Source organism: Acanthochromis polyacanthus, chromosome 17 (genome assembly GCF_021347895.1).
Source record: "Acanthochromis polyacanthus isolate Apoly-LR-REF ecotype Palm Island chromosome 17, KAUST_Apoly_ChrSc, whole genome shotgun sequence".
In the NCBI taxonomy this organism is placed as follows: Eukaryota; Metazoa; Chordata; class Actinopteri; family Pomacentridae; genus Acanthochromis; species Acanthochromis polyacanthus.
The window spans coordinates 2,440,555-2,457,722 of record NC_067129.1 but is presented as its reverse complement, the minus strand read 5'-3'; the positions used below and the strand labels follow the sequence as shown (position 1 = coordinate 2,457,722).

At 36.6% G+C, this 17,168-nt stretch overlaps 1 protein-coding gene across 2 annotated transcripts in view; it reads left to right on the top strand.

The window, feature by feature from the left end:
* The window catches only part of LOC110965841 (stromal interaction molecule 1-like), a 40,634-nt gene extending 29,863 nt beyond the window's left edge, over positions 1–10,771 (top strand). Inside the window, exons 11-14 of one of the 2 annotated variants that reach the window (XM_022215007.2) lie at positions 270–505; positions 1,664–1,750; positions 5,686–5,749; positions 8,473–10,771. In XM_022215007.2, coding sequence (XP_022070699.1) covers positions 270–505; positions 1,664–1,750; positions 5,686–5,749; positions 8,473–8,905 — 820 coding nt within the window. In that variant the 3' untranslated portion in view covers positions 8,906–10,771. The remainder of the gene's footprint in view (positions 1–269; positions 506–1,663; positions 1,751–5,685; positions 5,750–8,472) is intronic. The other variant, XM_022215008.2, reaches the window with a different exon arrangement.
* The last annotated feature ends 6,397 nt before the right edge of the window (positions 10,772–17,168 follow it).

Below are 17,168 nucleotides of genomic sequence, written 5' to 3'. Positions count from 1 at the left end.
TTTCACATCTCACTAAAAAATTCTCCAATAACACGTCTGCACCAGATTCTGCATCAAGCAAGAAAATAAATCAGTACTAAGTTACAAAAATTCCAGGACTTTATGCTGCAGTAAAAAATGAGTCCAGTGAGTGAAAATGTGAGAGGAACAAAAAACATCCAGAAACTGCTTGCAGCTCAGAGGATTAACACTGTAACTCTGGGTCACATGTTGGAGGTCAGCTCTCACCTGTACAGGTAGCTCGGCTGCTAATGTCCTTCCCCCCTCAGACAGGCCCTGGCCGATGTGACGGCGGCGCTGAAGGAGAAGCTCCACCGCTGGCAGCAGATCGAGTCTCTGACCGGCTTCTGTCTGGTTAACAACCCGGGGGTGGGAGCGCTGGCCGCGGCTCTGAACCTGGACCCGTCCTTCCTGGGCCTCAGACCTCCGACCCCCCAGCACCTCCTGCTCTCAGACGACCTGGACGACATGGACGAGGACATCCTGTCTCCAGGGACGCTGCAGTGTAAGTCTGTGTGGAAACATCTGGAACTGAACACCGTGCACTCACATGACTCACAGATTAACACTCATCTGCTTTATAATCCTGCATTAGTTTCTGCATCTCTAGCCTGAAAAAGTTTGATCAAAGTTGCGTTATGTCACATCACCAAGAAGACGTGATGATCCGTTGTTTCTATGGACTTAAAGGGGAACTTCGTTTTTTTCAACCTGGGGTCTGTTTTCATGTCATTTCATACATGTGAGTGATGGAGAAATGAATTTTCGACATAGCTCCAGTATTTAGCCAGACAGGCAGCTTAGCAGCTCAGCTAGCAGCTTAGCTAATCTTTTTAAAGCAATTCTATTAAAATATCTACAATAAATGAGAGTAATGTAAAATATAAAAGGATATGTTTACATGTTTCTTTAAATATTGTATAATGTATAATAAGTTATCCAATAGTTCTATTAATTTGTGCAAAACTGAAATTAAAAATGAAATCAGTTATTTAGAAGTTAATTTTTTAAAAATGACATATTTTAATTTATTCCATATAGAGAATTGAGCTTGAAAGACACACCAAAAAATCATTTCAAAGTGATTTAGAGGGTGAATGCATAAAATGTAGTGAGATCTAAAAATGTCAGTAATTTTCCAAGTTTATTTATAAACAATTTATCAAATATTAATATTCAAGTCACATACAGAAGTAATTTTACAAGATAGGTAATTCAATTCAAAATTTGTTAAAATCAACTAATTTTAAGTAATTGATGCTCATATATTTTAGATATTATATTTAAGTGTCAGTTTAAGCTCACAGGGCACATTGTCATTTGCAGGTACATTAAAACTTCTTAAATTAAAACATTAGCAATATTCACGCTTGTTTAAATACTTTATATAGACTGATTTAAATTAGGAGACAATAATAAAATTTAGATTTTATTTTTATTAACCTGTGCACCGACCTACATCAACAAAACTCATCAGTTTCTCCGTGTTTTCAATGTAAAGAGACATTAAAAAAAAAAAAGAGAAGACATTACTGCTTCTACAGAGGCTCAGAAGGGACAAACTTCGCCATTTTAAATCAAACTGACCTCAGCTGTGGGCTCCGCCTCCTCCTCTGATTGGTCGTCTTGTCTCAGCATTTCTCTCCTGATTGGCTCCCTCCAGACGCAGCGTGGCAGATGGACCGGCGCGTCAGCGACCTTTGGCCTCTGGGCGGCATCGCGGACACCCAGTCACCATGGAAACAATCCGGTTGGCCCCTGCCTCCTTAGCCTCTCCCCCTCTTCGATTGGCTCATACCTCTGTAGGAACTAACCAATCAGATCACACCATCCTGTGATTGACAGCTCCTCCAAAGTCGCTCGGGGTTTCCGAAGTTTCTGAAAAATTAAAAAGAACGTTTTGGCTTCAGTAGTGAAATGTTTTTTATTATAATTACCCATCAAACAGGGAAGATAAAAGTTTAATAAAAAATAAACAATATTTCTGCAGAAATAAGTTTCATCTCGTTTTCTAATTTAAAATCAAATACGATTTTCAATGTCCTTGTAAATACGAGGTGAATATAAAAAATTGCATTTCTGCAAAAATAAATTTCTCAAATGCTTTTATTAAAAATACAGGAATAATTTTGCAATTTACTTTAATAGTTCAATTTAGTTTATTTTCTGTTTGAATATTTGTTGTAAAAAAAGTATTTACCCTATTTTTAAGGTGTGCACTCCATGTGAGATAATGAGATATAAATGATTAATTTTTTGAAGAAAATAAAAAACATACTGATGTATTATTACATGTCAACAACTAAATGTAAGTTTTTAAAAAAAAATCACATTGATTATTTTATATCCGTGTATTAAATTTGTATTTATTTATACACTACTATTGTCTACTAGAATTAAAAATTGTTCTATAAAGATTTCAGGCTACAAAAGCATTTAATATTTAACATGGTACAAAGTATTTGAATGTAATATATGATTGTATAATGCTCTTGGGGATAAAATCTAATCTTACACAAAAAATAAGTCACTTAGGTTATTTAAAAACAAAATATGTAAATAATATGATATATAGAAGTAATATGATGTAAGCAGAAAATGAAACTGGTGATTTATAATGAAATATTTGATCATAGAAATAAAATATTTGTTTAATTCAGCTTTTAATTTGCTGATTTAAAGGTCAACATATGTTTTTGTTGTTTTTTTACCATAATATAGTCACGTAGTAAAGTAATTTTCAGAAATTAATTACTAAATGATTGCACATATTAGTCAACTTATTTGTGACAAATAAATAACTACAATTAAGAAAATGGGATTGTAGGTCAGAGAAAATGCAAATGCGACAAAAAGACAAAAATAGTCACAAAAATTATTCCCATCGTGACGTATCTGGATCTCCGTACAAATCAGATGAAAAATTTAATAAACTTCAGGGAAAAAAATGCAAAAATTGAAGCCACTGAATTGGAAAATGATTCATTAAATTTCCGTCAAAGTGGAAGAACATTGTGTGATTTTTTTTTTTTTAAATTTATTTACTTTTTAAATCCTGAAACAGAGGTATGAACCAATGTCCACACAAACATCTACGACACGCCAGCTGCACCTGAACGCAACACAATCAGGGACCAGAATTAAAATGGAAAGTTGAAATTTACCAGGACTTGGATGGTAAATTTAAAATGTGATGAAAAGCTGAAAATTTGTGAACAAAAGGTTAACACATGTTGGTTTTATTGAAGCCAGCTTCACCAAAGAAAAAATAAAGAAGAAAAAAATTAGACATGGTTTAAAAAAATAAAATCAGAGATAAAGTAAAAAAAAGTTACATTTTTGAAATAATTCAAATTTGACTGTCATAACTTTGAGTCACTCATTAAAAAATATATATATATGCAGACAAATAAAGTACTGTAAATGTAAAAAAAAAATTTTTTTCAAAACATCTCAATAAAGATGTGAAAAGTGTGAAGTGAAATAAATTAACATATTTTAAACAAATGAAAATCCTTGTATTTTCTTCTTAATATTATTTTTTTATTTATTCCTTTTTACATTTCCACCTTAAAGTTAAAACTTGAAAATAAAAATTAAATTTAACTTTTTATTTCATTGAGTTACTCATTACAAAAATATATACAGAAAAATAGAGTAACGTAAAGGTAAAAATTATGTATTTTTCAAAACATCTAAATAAAAATAAAATGAACAAATTTTGCTTTTTATATTTCCACCTTAAAGTTAAAATTTAAAATAAAAATTCTATTTTAACTTTTTGTTTAGTTGTTTTGAGTAACTTAGAGGAATGGAAATATCTAAATGAAGATAAACTGAAACAAATGAGCAAATATTGAAATAAATGAAAATCCTTTTTCCGAATAGATTTTTCTTGATATTTCAACATTTATTAATTGATTTATTCCTCTTCACAATTCCACCTTTCTTGATGTTTTACACATTTAATCTTACTTATTTTTATTTATTTTATGTATGACTCCATAAAAACGATAAGATTAACTGTCAAATTAGATTTTTAAAAATTCTTTTGTCCCTCAACATTTGAGATTCTAGTTTTATAATTAAATTATATTATTTAATAGTAATATTTTTAAGTACTGCTTCAAAACAATAACATGAAAAGTTATAAAGTACGAAGTCAATTTGGAGTTTTTGTCTCATAATTTTGAATATATTTTTTATTCATAAACTTTTCTTCTTTATTATTTACTTTACTGGCAGAAACTTGTCGTCTTCTTCTTCTTCTTTTCCTTTCAGCTTTTCTCTTCAGGGGTCGCCACAGCAAATCAATTGCCTCCATCTAACCCTGTCTGCTGCATCCTCTTCTCTCACACCAACTACCATCATGTCCTCTTTAACCACATCCATAAACCTCCTCTTTGGTCTTCCTCTAGGCCTCCTGCCTGGCAGTGGGAAACTCAGCATCCTTCTACCAGTATATTCACTCTCTCTCCTCTAGTTGAAAAAATGGTTAACTATGATAATTAAATCTCCGTAGTACTGAGATAGTTCAGACTGAAGTCGGCGTTCAGGTGTTCGTGTGGACGCCTCCTACCTGTGCAGCTTCTCCTCTTCCTCCACCTTCCCCAGCATCTGGTCGGATGTTTTCTTGAAGATTTCGTCTTCACCTTTTCGCTCTGAACACCTGGAAAACGGCAATATTTTAACTCCTTCCTCATTCTCCCACTAACACCCACTTACAGCAGCTAAAAGCACTGAGTTTGGTTTTTATTTCCACAAGATGCATTCTCTTATAAAGTTAGAATTCTTAATTTAGAACTATTATTAGATATTTTAAACACTAAGCTAAACATAACAGATAAATGTTGGAATGGAACAGCTGGATCGTGGTTAAAAGTCAACAATAAATAGCAATATATAGTTGTTTTTTTTTTTTATAGGGTTAACTAAATCGTTTCCTGATAATTCTCTATCCATGTTTTATCTGCAAATCTACTTAGAATGAAGTCCTGTAATCACAGTATTGCAAACTGTATTCATGGGAATCCGAGTTAATGATCCAAAAATCACATAAATATGATTTTATATTTGGCCCATTTACACTGCTGGTACTGCAGAACACAGATTAGAAGACTTACAATTCTACTGGTATTTATTACAGATAATATTCAATAAATAACAATAGCTTTGACTTTAATTTGGCCAAAAATTTAGGTGATTTCTTGCATTATGGGACAGTGTCAGACCTAAATGCACTTCAGTACAACATTATGTCTAAATTTATGAAGTTAAACAGCTCTAATGTGCAGCTGTCAGTTAGAAATAATCAGCTGCATTCATCAGTAAAATAAATATTAACAGTTTTCTACCAGCATTACTCTCTGACATAATTTAGGCTATAATTTTTTTAAAAAAAATCCTCATATTTCTCCATAAACACAGCCTGATAAAAGAAGCAGTAGCACACGATGAAGATTCACATGATGCATTAAACCCCTAATTTTATGTGAGCAGTTTGAAGCAGAAAGTCTGAGTTAAAGAAAGTTAAACACCACCTTCATGATATCTGATACCTCTGACTGGGTTTTAGTTTTTGTTGAGCCTGAATAAGTCAGACTGGTTTCATGGGTCAGTCCTTTGGTTTGTGTTTTATAGATAAAGCAGTGTTCAGGTGTAACTAAACCTCTCCATCTTCTGCAGCCCAGAGCCTGATGCCCCTGCGACCACGGATGGGAGACCCCGCTCTGGCGTTCAGCTCTCAGAGGTTGGTTGAGGGTTGGGGCTTGTCTCAACAGGATGGGCGTGGCCAGGTCACGTCATCCCGCCCTCCCAGCGGCCGGCAGAATCGCAGCCGTTCGATTGGCCAGCTGGAGTTCCTCCCTGTGCCCCACCCTCTCCCTCTGTCCTCCTCCCTGTCTCACCCCTCCATCGGCCCCGTCCTCCCCGTCTGTCCTTCCCCGTCTCCTGATGGTGCTGCTCATTTCTCTGCTCTGCTCTTTCGTTCTTCCTACTTCCACTCTTCAGAGGTGTCCAGCCTCCCTCCTGCAGGGGGCGCTGCAGGGAGCCGGAGGCAGCGCTGTCGCTCCGGCAGCTTCGGGTATCTTCTGCTGCATGACTTTTATTTTACTGATGCACTAACGAGAAAAGAAACAAGTCATCAGTGTGTCTGATGAGTCAAGATACGGACAAACAGAGTTTTTTATAGTTCAGTGGTTCAGGGTTCACAGTTAGCTTGGTGGTTAGTATTGTCGCCTTACAGCTAGAACAGGGGTCGGCAACCCGCGGCTCTTTCAGCCCTCTGTTGTGGCTCCCTGTAGTTTTGGAAAATAAATTGTTCTGCCTTTCAGGCGCGTTTCAATGCATTTTAATATAAAGAATTTTATTGTGAAATTACCGCTCTTATTTTGACGTGTCACTCCACCGGATGTGCTGCAGGGGTGACATGAGAGCGCAAAGTTGATGCAGAGAGACAACACGGAGCTTCCGATTCCCACACGTTTCATGCCTTTTTTTGTTTTACTCCTGGAGAAGCAACACCGGTAGTTTCACATCATTTTGTACTCAAGAATGGCAAGCCTGTATATTAAAGCTCCACTCCAAGAAAGACACGTCTGTCTTTGAGTCAAAAGTACTCATGATAGGGTAATACATGTTAGTCGCAAGAACACCGCTCAATGTCCAGGCAGCAGGTCAGAGAGTCAGAGGAGTGTCGTCTTGGAAAATAGGGCAGCGACTTACTGGAGAAAAGTTACTAGCTTAAGATAAATAGATAAATAGATTTTACAAGTTAAATAGACATTTGCAAAATATTGATTTCCAGCTAACGTTACGTAACATATGAGGTCCAGGAGCAAAAATGACATTAACCAAGTAAGATAAATATTAGTGGAAGGACACAATTAAAAAAATAATATCTAATTAGAGGCTTTGTAATTAATTAATCACGACTGATTAACAAGGGCATAGAGGTAAAAAAGTGATATATGCAGTGTTGTCTTCATTTTAAATGCCAAAAGGATTTTGCGGCTCCCAGTGTTTTCTTTTCTGTGGGAAACGGGTCAAAATGGCTCTTTGAGTGTTAAAGGTTGCCGACCCCTGAGCTAGAAGATCCTCAGTTCACGTCCCGGCCTTCCTGGGATCTTTCTGCATGGAGTCTCCATGTTCTCCCTGTGGATGCGGGGGTTTTCTCCGGGTTCTCCAGCTTCCTCCTACAGTCCAGAAGCATGTGAGGTTAATTGGTGATTCTAAATTGTCCTTGGGTGTGAATGTGATTGTTTGTCTCTATGTGTAGCCCTGCGATGGACTGTTACCTGTCCGGGTGTCCCCTGGCGTCACCCTTAGTCAGCTAGGATCGACTTTGCAAGTTCAACAAATAGTCGGGATTCAGCTTTGGCAGGTTTTTCAATTGGTCAAATTTACAATCTACAGACAGAGCTAACAGGGTTTCAGGGCCACTATTACAGTTTTTCTAACTTGCCATTTCCTACAGAGGATTCAAAGTCTCAAAATAAATCTAATATTTCATTTTGTTTGGACAAATGAGGTGGTGGCCATCAAGAAGATGTCTAACAGTGGGAAGCAGTCCACTCAGAAATGGCAAGACATAATCAAGGAAGTGAAATTCCTGCAGAGAATACAGCATCCAAACAGCATAGAGTACAAAGGATGTTACCTACGAGAGCACACTGCATGGCTGGTAATGGAGTATTGCCTAGGCTCTGCTTCAGACAAAATTCTAAAATTTATTTGGAGACTTTGTGGCCTCCGTACTTTCTTCCTACTTTGCTGTTTTTCATCCTTCTTAACCTTTTCTCATCCCATTAACATTTCATATTGGATTAAAAACATGTTTTCATGAATCTATTAATGAAGCTAAATACAAAAATCAGGCTGTCAGCTAAACTTCAGCATCTACATAAGGTGGTTAGTTTGCTAGACTGTTAACCTCTGTGGCTTTTAGTCGCCAGCGTTGTTAAAACTTACAGCCAACATCGAGCATTTGGTCCACAGAACTTCACAAATCGTAATAACAAACTCATGAGCACATATCTCTATCACTATTGCTGCTATACTACACTTACGCCTCTGTCACTGTAACATCAGATTCCACTGCATATATCCCTCTGACAGGATTACATATAATTGTATTGCACATATCCCTATCTACTTTACATATAATTACCCTCTACATGTCCCTTCTAGCACGATTGCACATAACAACATTGCATAGTCGTAAGGCGTCATCATGACCTCAGAGTTCCACTTGGTGAATGGTAGATGGTGTTTAGTATCACACCAAACTTCTAGGGGAGGGATTTCAGGACTGCAGCATAAGTACCTGATAAGTGGTGTTGTAGACCCCCCTCCGGTTAAAGATATATCGAATACACAACTTCCCACAATCACCATTGTTAACTCCATATGACAGCACATTGATACGAATTAATTTACTGTAAAAATGCAAAAATTAAACTTTCTGTCTCTCAGGGACATCATGAATCGCTCTGACTCTGACTCTGCCCTGCCGCTGTCTCTGAGCGAATCACGAGGCCTGTACTGCTCCAAGCCCCACCTCCTGCCCTCCAGGCTCCACCCCCTGCAGGCGGGTTCTGGTCTCAGTGGAGGAGGTCTGGAGAAGAGCTCCAGCCTGGTAGAGCTGAGGGGCAGCCCCGCCGCCGGCCTCACCACCTCCTGCTCCACCCGCTCCCTCTGCATCACCTCGGATGCGGTCGATAGGCCAGCCATCTTCTCCTCCTCTGCCTCGTCCAGCTCATCGGGCAGCGCTCGGGGGGCGGGGCTTCAGCCTCCAACCAGGAAGAGCCCCGCAGAAGAGGAAGGAGGCGAGGAGGTCGAGTCGACCAGCAGCCGGAGGAGAAACGCTTTTAATAAGATCTTCAAGAAGAAGCAGGGACGCCACTGAATGAAACCTGCTTTCACCTCATGACCTTCATCTTCAGGGCTCCAGCCTGCGACCAAAGATCAGCCAGGTGGGACTAAACGTTTCATTGGTCACTGGTGCTCCTGACGTTCAGCAGGTCTATCTGAGCGTCTCAGAACGGCCGTCCAGGTAGATTAAACCACCTGGAGAACTCCTTATTTCACTGTTTTCATAGTAAATAAGCAGTGAGGAGTCAGAAGCCAAAGAGAACTAACTTTTACCAACTAAAAGTTTCAAGAAGCAAGTCAGATTATCCTGATGGAAAAGAGCGAAACATTTATCTGCACCTTTATTCCCATTCAAAGTCATTTAAATCATATGGTGAGAAATTACTGAAATCATATATATATAATATCTAATAATTAGGTGAATGGGAACTGACAGAAAATTTGAGGGAAAAGTTTCTGATACGCCCAAAGTGATAAAGATGGATGCACCAGTGGAACCAATGTTAAGAGTTAGTCTGATCCTGATCGCTTTCATCACAGGGAACATCCGATTTTCACATTTCTGCTTGTATTTAATGGCTGTGTTTGACTCTATCTCTTCACTAAACTGAGAAAAGACCAGATTTGGACTCACTGTGGCAAAAACGACACCAAAGAAGAACAAGAGGAGAACTGAAGGAGGTTTTCTATTTAACCCTCTAAACTCCAAGCATCTCGAGGCGTTTCTTTTTTTTCTTTTGTTTCTGTCACATTTCTCCTCACTGTGGACTCATTTTTCACTCAATATTAAGTCCTCTATGGAAACAGAACAACTGTGAAGAAGGAGAAGGAACTCAGAAATGATGTCATTGATCATTAAAAAAGACAAAATAATAATGCTGAAATTCTTGGATTATTTACATTAAAGAAACTGGAAAAAAAAACCTGCAACATTTTTCCACGTGCACACAATATTAAAGTAAAAAAGTTGGCTCCACATGCTATAGATATTGTTACAAATACAGATGTTTGCTTCCGTTATGAATTTGTCTTCTTACTCATTGCTGAAAAGTCAGATTTTGTGTCACGTGACTTTTGATCACAGCTGGTAACTAATGAATTCACAATAACGCTGCTGAGTGCTGATTTTTTGGGTTTTTTTTTTATAGGATGTGGTTCCAGCAAATCATTTATTGTTGGCAGATTTTTAAACTTCAAGTGATTTTTTTATTTAAAAAGTCCAACATTTAAGCTTAGATTTAGTTCAGTTATCAAACAAAACAGCATGAGTAGTTCAAGGACAGAACATTCTTACAATCTCTGGAGAATAAATGGTGTCATTTTGGTGATTTTTAATTATTCTTTTAAAGCTATGCCTTTCAAACCTGCTGGCGGGTTTTGTTGGAGTTGAGAGGGTTAAAAGTTGTAAACCTGCAGCAGCTCTATCAGTCTAACAGTGTCATATTTTTATATTGTACTTTTACTACAGTAGAGATCTATTAAGAAATACAAACTCTGAAGATGACTGAGGTTACAGTTCAGGTGATGAGCACGACAATCGTCTGTAGATTTTATTTGAAATGTGTATTTTCAGTGACAGTTTCTGATTTTATTCGGAGTGTTTTGGAAGCTGAAGGTCTTCTGATGCTGCCTGACGCCGGGTTTTCTCGTCCCAAAGTTGGAGCAGAGAACGTGTTTTCTGTTTGGTTTTGTTCACCTGCTGAGGAAACGTACGATTCTAAGATCAAGCAGCAACAGAGCAGCTGATGTTAGGTTTTAAATCCAGTGGTTTACTCTGGATAAATGCGTTTATTTAAAGAAAGCAGCTGCTGTCAAAGGACTTTATCACCCAGAAAACTAAAGAGAGAATCCTGTTTTATTTATACATCTAAATTGAGCAATAAAAAGCTGTTTTCATTGAGTCATGTTGTGTCTCTTCTTCTCTAATGGTTTGACTGCATAAACAAGATTTCACTTTTTGATTCAGAGGAAGTTTACTGACTCCTGAAACAGTTTCTGCAGCTGGAGGCATCCCTCAATTAACTTTATTTGTTCTTCCAAATTAATAAAACAAGCAGAATATGACTGATGTTTAAATCGTGTGCTTGAATGAATAAATTATACTCTCCAATGAGAAACTAGTGGTCCTGTATGCTTGAAATTGTTCTCGAAAATGAGTAAATTCCTGTTTCTCAAATAGCTTATTGGGGTTTTAAAATCATAACCTGTGTAAATTAAGTAATTAATGGTGTTTAATTCATTTCAAAACTTGTGCACATTAAAACCAGCTGTCTGCAAACCAAAGAGGTTTCAACTCGATGTGCACAAATGTTGAACTGCAAACTTTATCAGGAACAGTTTTGGGGTACAGATTAAACTGTTAAAAATATCAGTGCATCAGTAATAAGAAACCAAAGGTGACCATTCAAAGTTGAGGAAAATAAAGTTCATAGTTTCTGAATTCACAAACTGTTCTTAGACAACTTGACAAAGTCTACATCTTATTTTGGTAAATCTGCAGAGGTTTTCTTGACAATATTTGAACTAATTTCCCCCAAAAACTCAATTTTTCACTTTTTCCACACACATTTAAAGGCATTATGGAGGATGTTTAATTTGTCTGATTCACATAAAATGAATATACTGACCTTTAGTGGACTTGTATGTATGGTCTCTAAAAGAATAAAACATTTTAAAAAATTAATTGTGGACATGGCAGGACCTGAAAAACATCAGCCAATCAACGCGCTCGGACCGAGGCGTTTGGTTTGCTCCCTTTCCTGTCAATCAAAAATCTTCCGGCTCAGGCCTAGTTACGTAGATTACGTACGCCTTGGACTTACGTGTTTTGTGTATGTGTTGCTTTGGTATAGCTTCGTAGTTAGCTGGCGACTTGTTTTGTCATCTTTTTTTTACATAATGGCAGATAAAGATCCAGGGGGACCCAGCCGTAAAAGACAACTTCACGAGTCCTACGCAAGTTTCTGGAGGGGGGCGTTTCTTCGTAAATGTTAAGAGGGGGGAGGTAAGAGGGGGGTGAGGGAGGGGTTGTATGTGCGCATGCTACGTTCGAAGTCGTAGGAAATTAAATCTCCTCTAATGTCTTTAACATCTGCTTTCCTCAGAACAAACCAGTCACAATGAAACATGGAATGAGTCAGTAAATGTCAGTTACTGTTAACCTCCTCATCTGTCAGAACTCTGTTGACTCACTCTGGAAGTACTGACTGCATGTGGTGCATTCACTGACCTGTCAGCAGCCATGAAGAGGTGGACCTTAACCAGTAGGTGGCAGCAGAGAGCAGCTGGGAGCATTTTCAGGACGAGCTTCATCTGTTGAAGGTCAGATTCAGCAGATTAAAGACAAATCAAGTTTATTTAAAACTGAAGGTGAGAGCGAAGAAAACTAGGAGGCACGAGAGGAGAGTCTAAGATCAGATTACCGACTCTAGAGAGGGACCAACACATCTAAAATCAAAACCAACATGATGGATGGATGGATGGATGGAAAGATAAACTATAGATAGACATATAGATATGCTATGGATGGATGGATAGAAAGATAGATAGATTGGGGGGGGGGCACCGAAACGTTGTAAGAAAAAATGAAAGCTTCTACTGACCTCTCGCTTTTACAAAGTATTTTTCACGTTTTTATTGGTTCTTTAACCCAATAGGAAAGCTGTATATCACCTTTTCATTTTGGACTGTTAACATTCAAATTCTGATGGACTTGTTTCCTTGTTTATGTGAATTACAGCATCATCAGCTGCAGCATCTGCCTGTGATGTAAAACTGGTAAGCTCAATGACAGAATCCTGCAGTGATTAGTGGGTTTGGTGCAGCTGAGTTGTGTCTTTATCTTGGCTGTAGTGAGTCTTTTGAGGTTTTTGGTCAGACACATTCTGTGTTCTTGTTTGTGAACCAACGTTGGTTGTCCAGAAGGGAAGAGTTCCTGTCCTGATTCTCTGTTTAAGGAGCTTCTCTGGTAGGCTGCAGGAGACTTTAGCGTTTGGTTGTGCTACTTTGGTTTTTGTACGATTTCATTTGGACGACTATCTTGAGGCCCCTCCATGTGGTTTAGTGAGGTTTTCTGGAACAGTTCTACAAAGCAACCTGCAGCAGAAGAGACTTTGAGAGTTTTTAGGAAGTTCTGGAGACCAGACTTTAGAGCAGCACAAACATTTGTCAGCAGTTTGAGCAGGAGAAGGTGAGCTTCAGAGTAGAAATGAGAAGGAAACCTTGTTGACCCGTGTGGTGAGGTCCTGTACCAAGAGTTTGAGCAGGTTGTGAAGAGTCTGTAGTTGTTTGGTCTGAAAGCAGCAGAAGAGTCGACTCAGTAGAGAAGAAAACAGGAGATATTGTTGGTTCTTCTGCCGCTCTGCAGTTTCCTTAGAATGAATATCAAGTTTCTATTTTAAATGATTTACTGTGTGAGCCCAAGAACATTTCAATAAACTCCCTCCATCCTCTGAACACAACATATTTTATGATGATAAATCTATTTTTAATCATCGTTTTAACATAGTTTTTTTCTCTTTGCTTGTTTAGTTTTGTCATCCGTGTTAAAGGTTCTAAACAAATAAAGTCATCAGAACTATTTTTATTGTGATTTAAGATTTTGTTTCATTTTTAAGGTTGGGGTTAAAATCTTGACAGAAAAAAAAAGATTAAAGAAATAAAGTACATTAAAAAAACAATTAAAGGAAAAAACATTTAATACAATAAAACTTTTAAGAAAATTAAACATTAAATACAATAAAATTATATGAAAGACAAAATGTTTAATGAGATAATTAAACAGAAGATACAAAACATGTAATTATGAAATTAAACAAAATTGTTTAAACAAAAACATTAAAGATGACGTATTTAGATAATTACATTTTTAAAAAAAAATACAACTAAAGAATATTAAACATTTTAAAAATTACAAAACAATTAGATTAAACCTTTAAAAAGACAAAAAATTTAATAAAAAAATTAAATGTTTAATTAGAAAATTAAATCTTAAAGACAATAAAACTTTAAATAGGAATTAAACAGAAAATACAATGAAGCATTTAAAAAGAAAATTAAACATTAAAAGGTGGTGAAACATTTAAAAAGAAAAACCTTAAAGATTTAATCTAAAAATTAAACATTGGGAAAGAAAAGGAAATTTTTCAAACAAGCCGATAAAACATTTGAAAAAAACAACAATTAAACATTAAAAAACAAAACATTTCAAAATCAAATCAGACATTACAAAAGAATAGAAAATGAGAAATGAGCAAAACTAAACATTTAAGAAGAATCAAACTAAAGACAAAACATTTGAAAAGACACCAGTTAGACTTTAGAAGATCAAATTAAACAGAAGAGACGATAAAACGATGAAAAAGAGCAAAAACAGAGAAAGGTCTTAAAGCGTTTTCTAGTCTGAAATGAAAACATCAAGTTGTTTCTTCAAACATTTCCTCTTTCTGTGTCCTTTAGTATCACACTTTATTATCATTTATTAGGACTTTAATGGAATCCAGCAGATTTAGTTTTTGTTCACAAACTTTATTCTTGTCGTCGTGGGACTGCAGGATTTAAAACTGTTCCTTCTATTTGACCTCATGTTTATTAGTTTTAGTGCAGAAAGTTATTTTAGTTGTTGATTAGTCTCTTAAAAAACAAATTGGATTAGTCAAGAGGTTTAAATTTCTTACTTTGTCATATTTTAAATATGACAAAAAATATATAAAAATAAAGCGTCTTGAGACAGTTTGACCTGTAAATGGTGTTCTGTAAATAAAATTGAATTTAAATTATATGTATCTTGTAATGTTGGAGGAATTCAGACATATATGTTGGAAAACACATTTTCTTCGTCCATTTATCTGTTGATTGTTTTCTCCACTAATTCATTTCTTGTTTTGGTTTATAAAATGTTAAACCCAAATATATTCAGTTTACTGTCATAAATACCAAAAAGACTTACATTCATGATGCAGGAATCAGACAGTTTTTCACTTTTTATCTTAGTTTAGTCACAAAGATCGTTGATAATGTGTGAACTGTTGCAGCTTGTGAGCCGTAGAAGGTTTTAATGTTTGGGGCCGAGTGTCAGAAAACATTTAGAAACCAACATCAACTAAACACTCAAAGATTTGAACATCATTAAAGGGAAATCCAACTTTTGCAGGACAATGTCTCATTAAAGGACATTTATTTCCAAAGTAAATGTGTGATTTTCATCCTCTGGAGCTTCTCTTCACATCGTCTTCCACCTGGACTGGTTTGGTCAGGAGCATGAGCAACAAACGTGAAAAACTGCACGTTAACATCAATGAATGACACTGAAGTTTAATCTCTACATAAATGAGACTGAGTCTGGATGTGCTGCTCTGTCATTAACTCCTAAGTCCACCAGGTTTATTTACTCTCTGCTTTAGCAAACTCCAAAATATCTCAGCCACGACTAAAACTCACCAAATGTTCTGCTGCCGGCTGCAAGAGTGAAAACAAGAGTCTTAGTGTACTCCCAGCATGCGTGGAGCTCAACACCCAGTTAGTTCCTGTTGTTTTTGATGGTAATGCCCCCACAACAGTAGGACAATCTCTAGTGGTAGTATGGGACATTCAGACATAGTGGAAACTTTAAACCAATAAACAAGGACTGGGCGCCTTACTGTGGATCTGTTAGCTGCTGGGTCAATCCAGAACTGGAGGATATTTTATGTCCCACCCATCAATTTTTAAATAATTCATGTAGAAAATACTAAAACATGCAGTTGTTGTGTAAATGTTCTTGTCCTGTGATCAAATCTAAAAAAAAAACTAGGAGGAAAAAATGTTTGAAAATATACCAAACTCTGTAAGTCTGGAGTTCCCCCTAAAATGCCATTTTTCTCTGGTCCCACCAACCCGATGACCAAACTGAATCTCAAATAAAACAGTTCAAATTAAATTTAAATCCCCTTTTTTGGTTTTATGTTTTTCATTGATGTCTCTTGTAATTGTGGGATTTTTTTTAAATCAACAGAATATATTAAATAATAATTATTATACATGGAACCTGAGTCATTTTTGTCTTGTTTTTGTGTGTCATTTTTGTCATTTTGTCTTCTTGTTCTTGTCTTGTTTCTGTCGTTTTCTGTTTCATTTCTGTCATTTTGTGTCTTTTTTGGTCATTTTATGTCTTGCTTTTGTCGTTTTCTGTCCCGTTTCTGTCATTTTATGTCTCGTTTTTGTAGTTTTGTGTCTCGTTTTTGTCATTTTGTCTTATTTTTGTCATTTTGTGTCTTGTTTTTGTCCTTATATGTCTTGTTTTTGTCATGTTGTGTATTGTTTTTGTGGTTTACATCATCAGTTGTCCAAAAGAATGGGTAGAGTAAAGCTATGTCCTCACTTCTATTTTTCGTATTTTCATCCATTGTCAGCCTTGACTGAATGTCTCACTCTACCTCATATTATCAGGATCAGACTCATTCTTTGGACCGTTTTCCATCAGTCAGTTTGTCCTCTTGGTCAGCAGTAACAGCTAGCTAAATATCTAGCTTCTACTGCTGAGAAAAAGATCACATTAGCATGGATTAGCAACCCTGTTACTGTGATTAGAGTAGGGTTAGCAAACAACACAGAAAACATGGAATAAAAATGCTACCATTGACGTATAAGCTGAGCCAATCAATACCTATTATTGATGACTATGGAGCAGAAAACTGGAAAAGAGAAGGTTGATTTTTCAAATGTTCTCCTGCTCTAGAATGACCTCATACAGTCGTGTGAAATGTTTGTCATCTTAGCAGAAAAGCTTCTCTTGTTTTTTTGTTGTTTTGTTGATAAAAGCTGTGATGTTGCACAAACATGTTTCTGGTCACATTTTCAAGAGCTTTAACTTCACCTTATAAGGATTCCTCCGTCTTCACGATGCGTCTTCCTGTCGGTTTCACTCCTCCCCTCCAACCACGTCCTGTGTTTCCGTTCAGAAGACAAACCGCCAACGCTGATCGGCCAGAAGATGAACTGAAACACACATAAAACGAGCAGAAGAGGGTTTTTATTGTTGTGATATTCAGACCCTGCACTTTGTTTTGCGTGTTTCTCTATTTAAAAATAAACGGAAAAGATAGTTTGGGAATGCAAATGGAAACTTAAGTTCTCGTTTGAAAACTTCATTTAGAAATTAGTCATTTTTAATCCCAGTGTGTTCCTCAAATTCACTGTTTAGTTTAAGTTTAGACTTTCTCCTTGTGCTACTGGGAGCTAAAACTGTTCACTTCAGAGGCAGAAGTGACGAAACACAAAAGGAGAAACGAGAGACGAAATTCTCTTTGCTCGAGTGACTC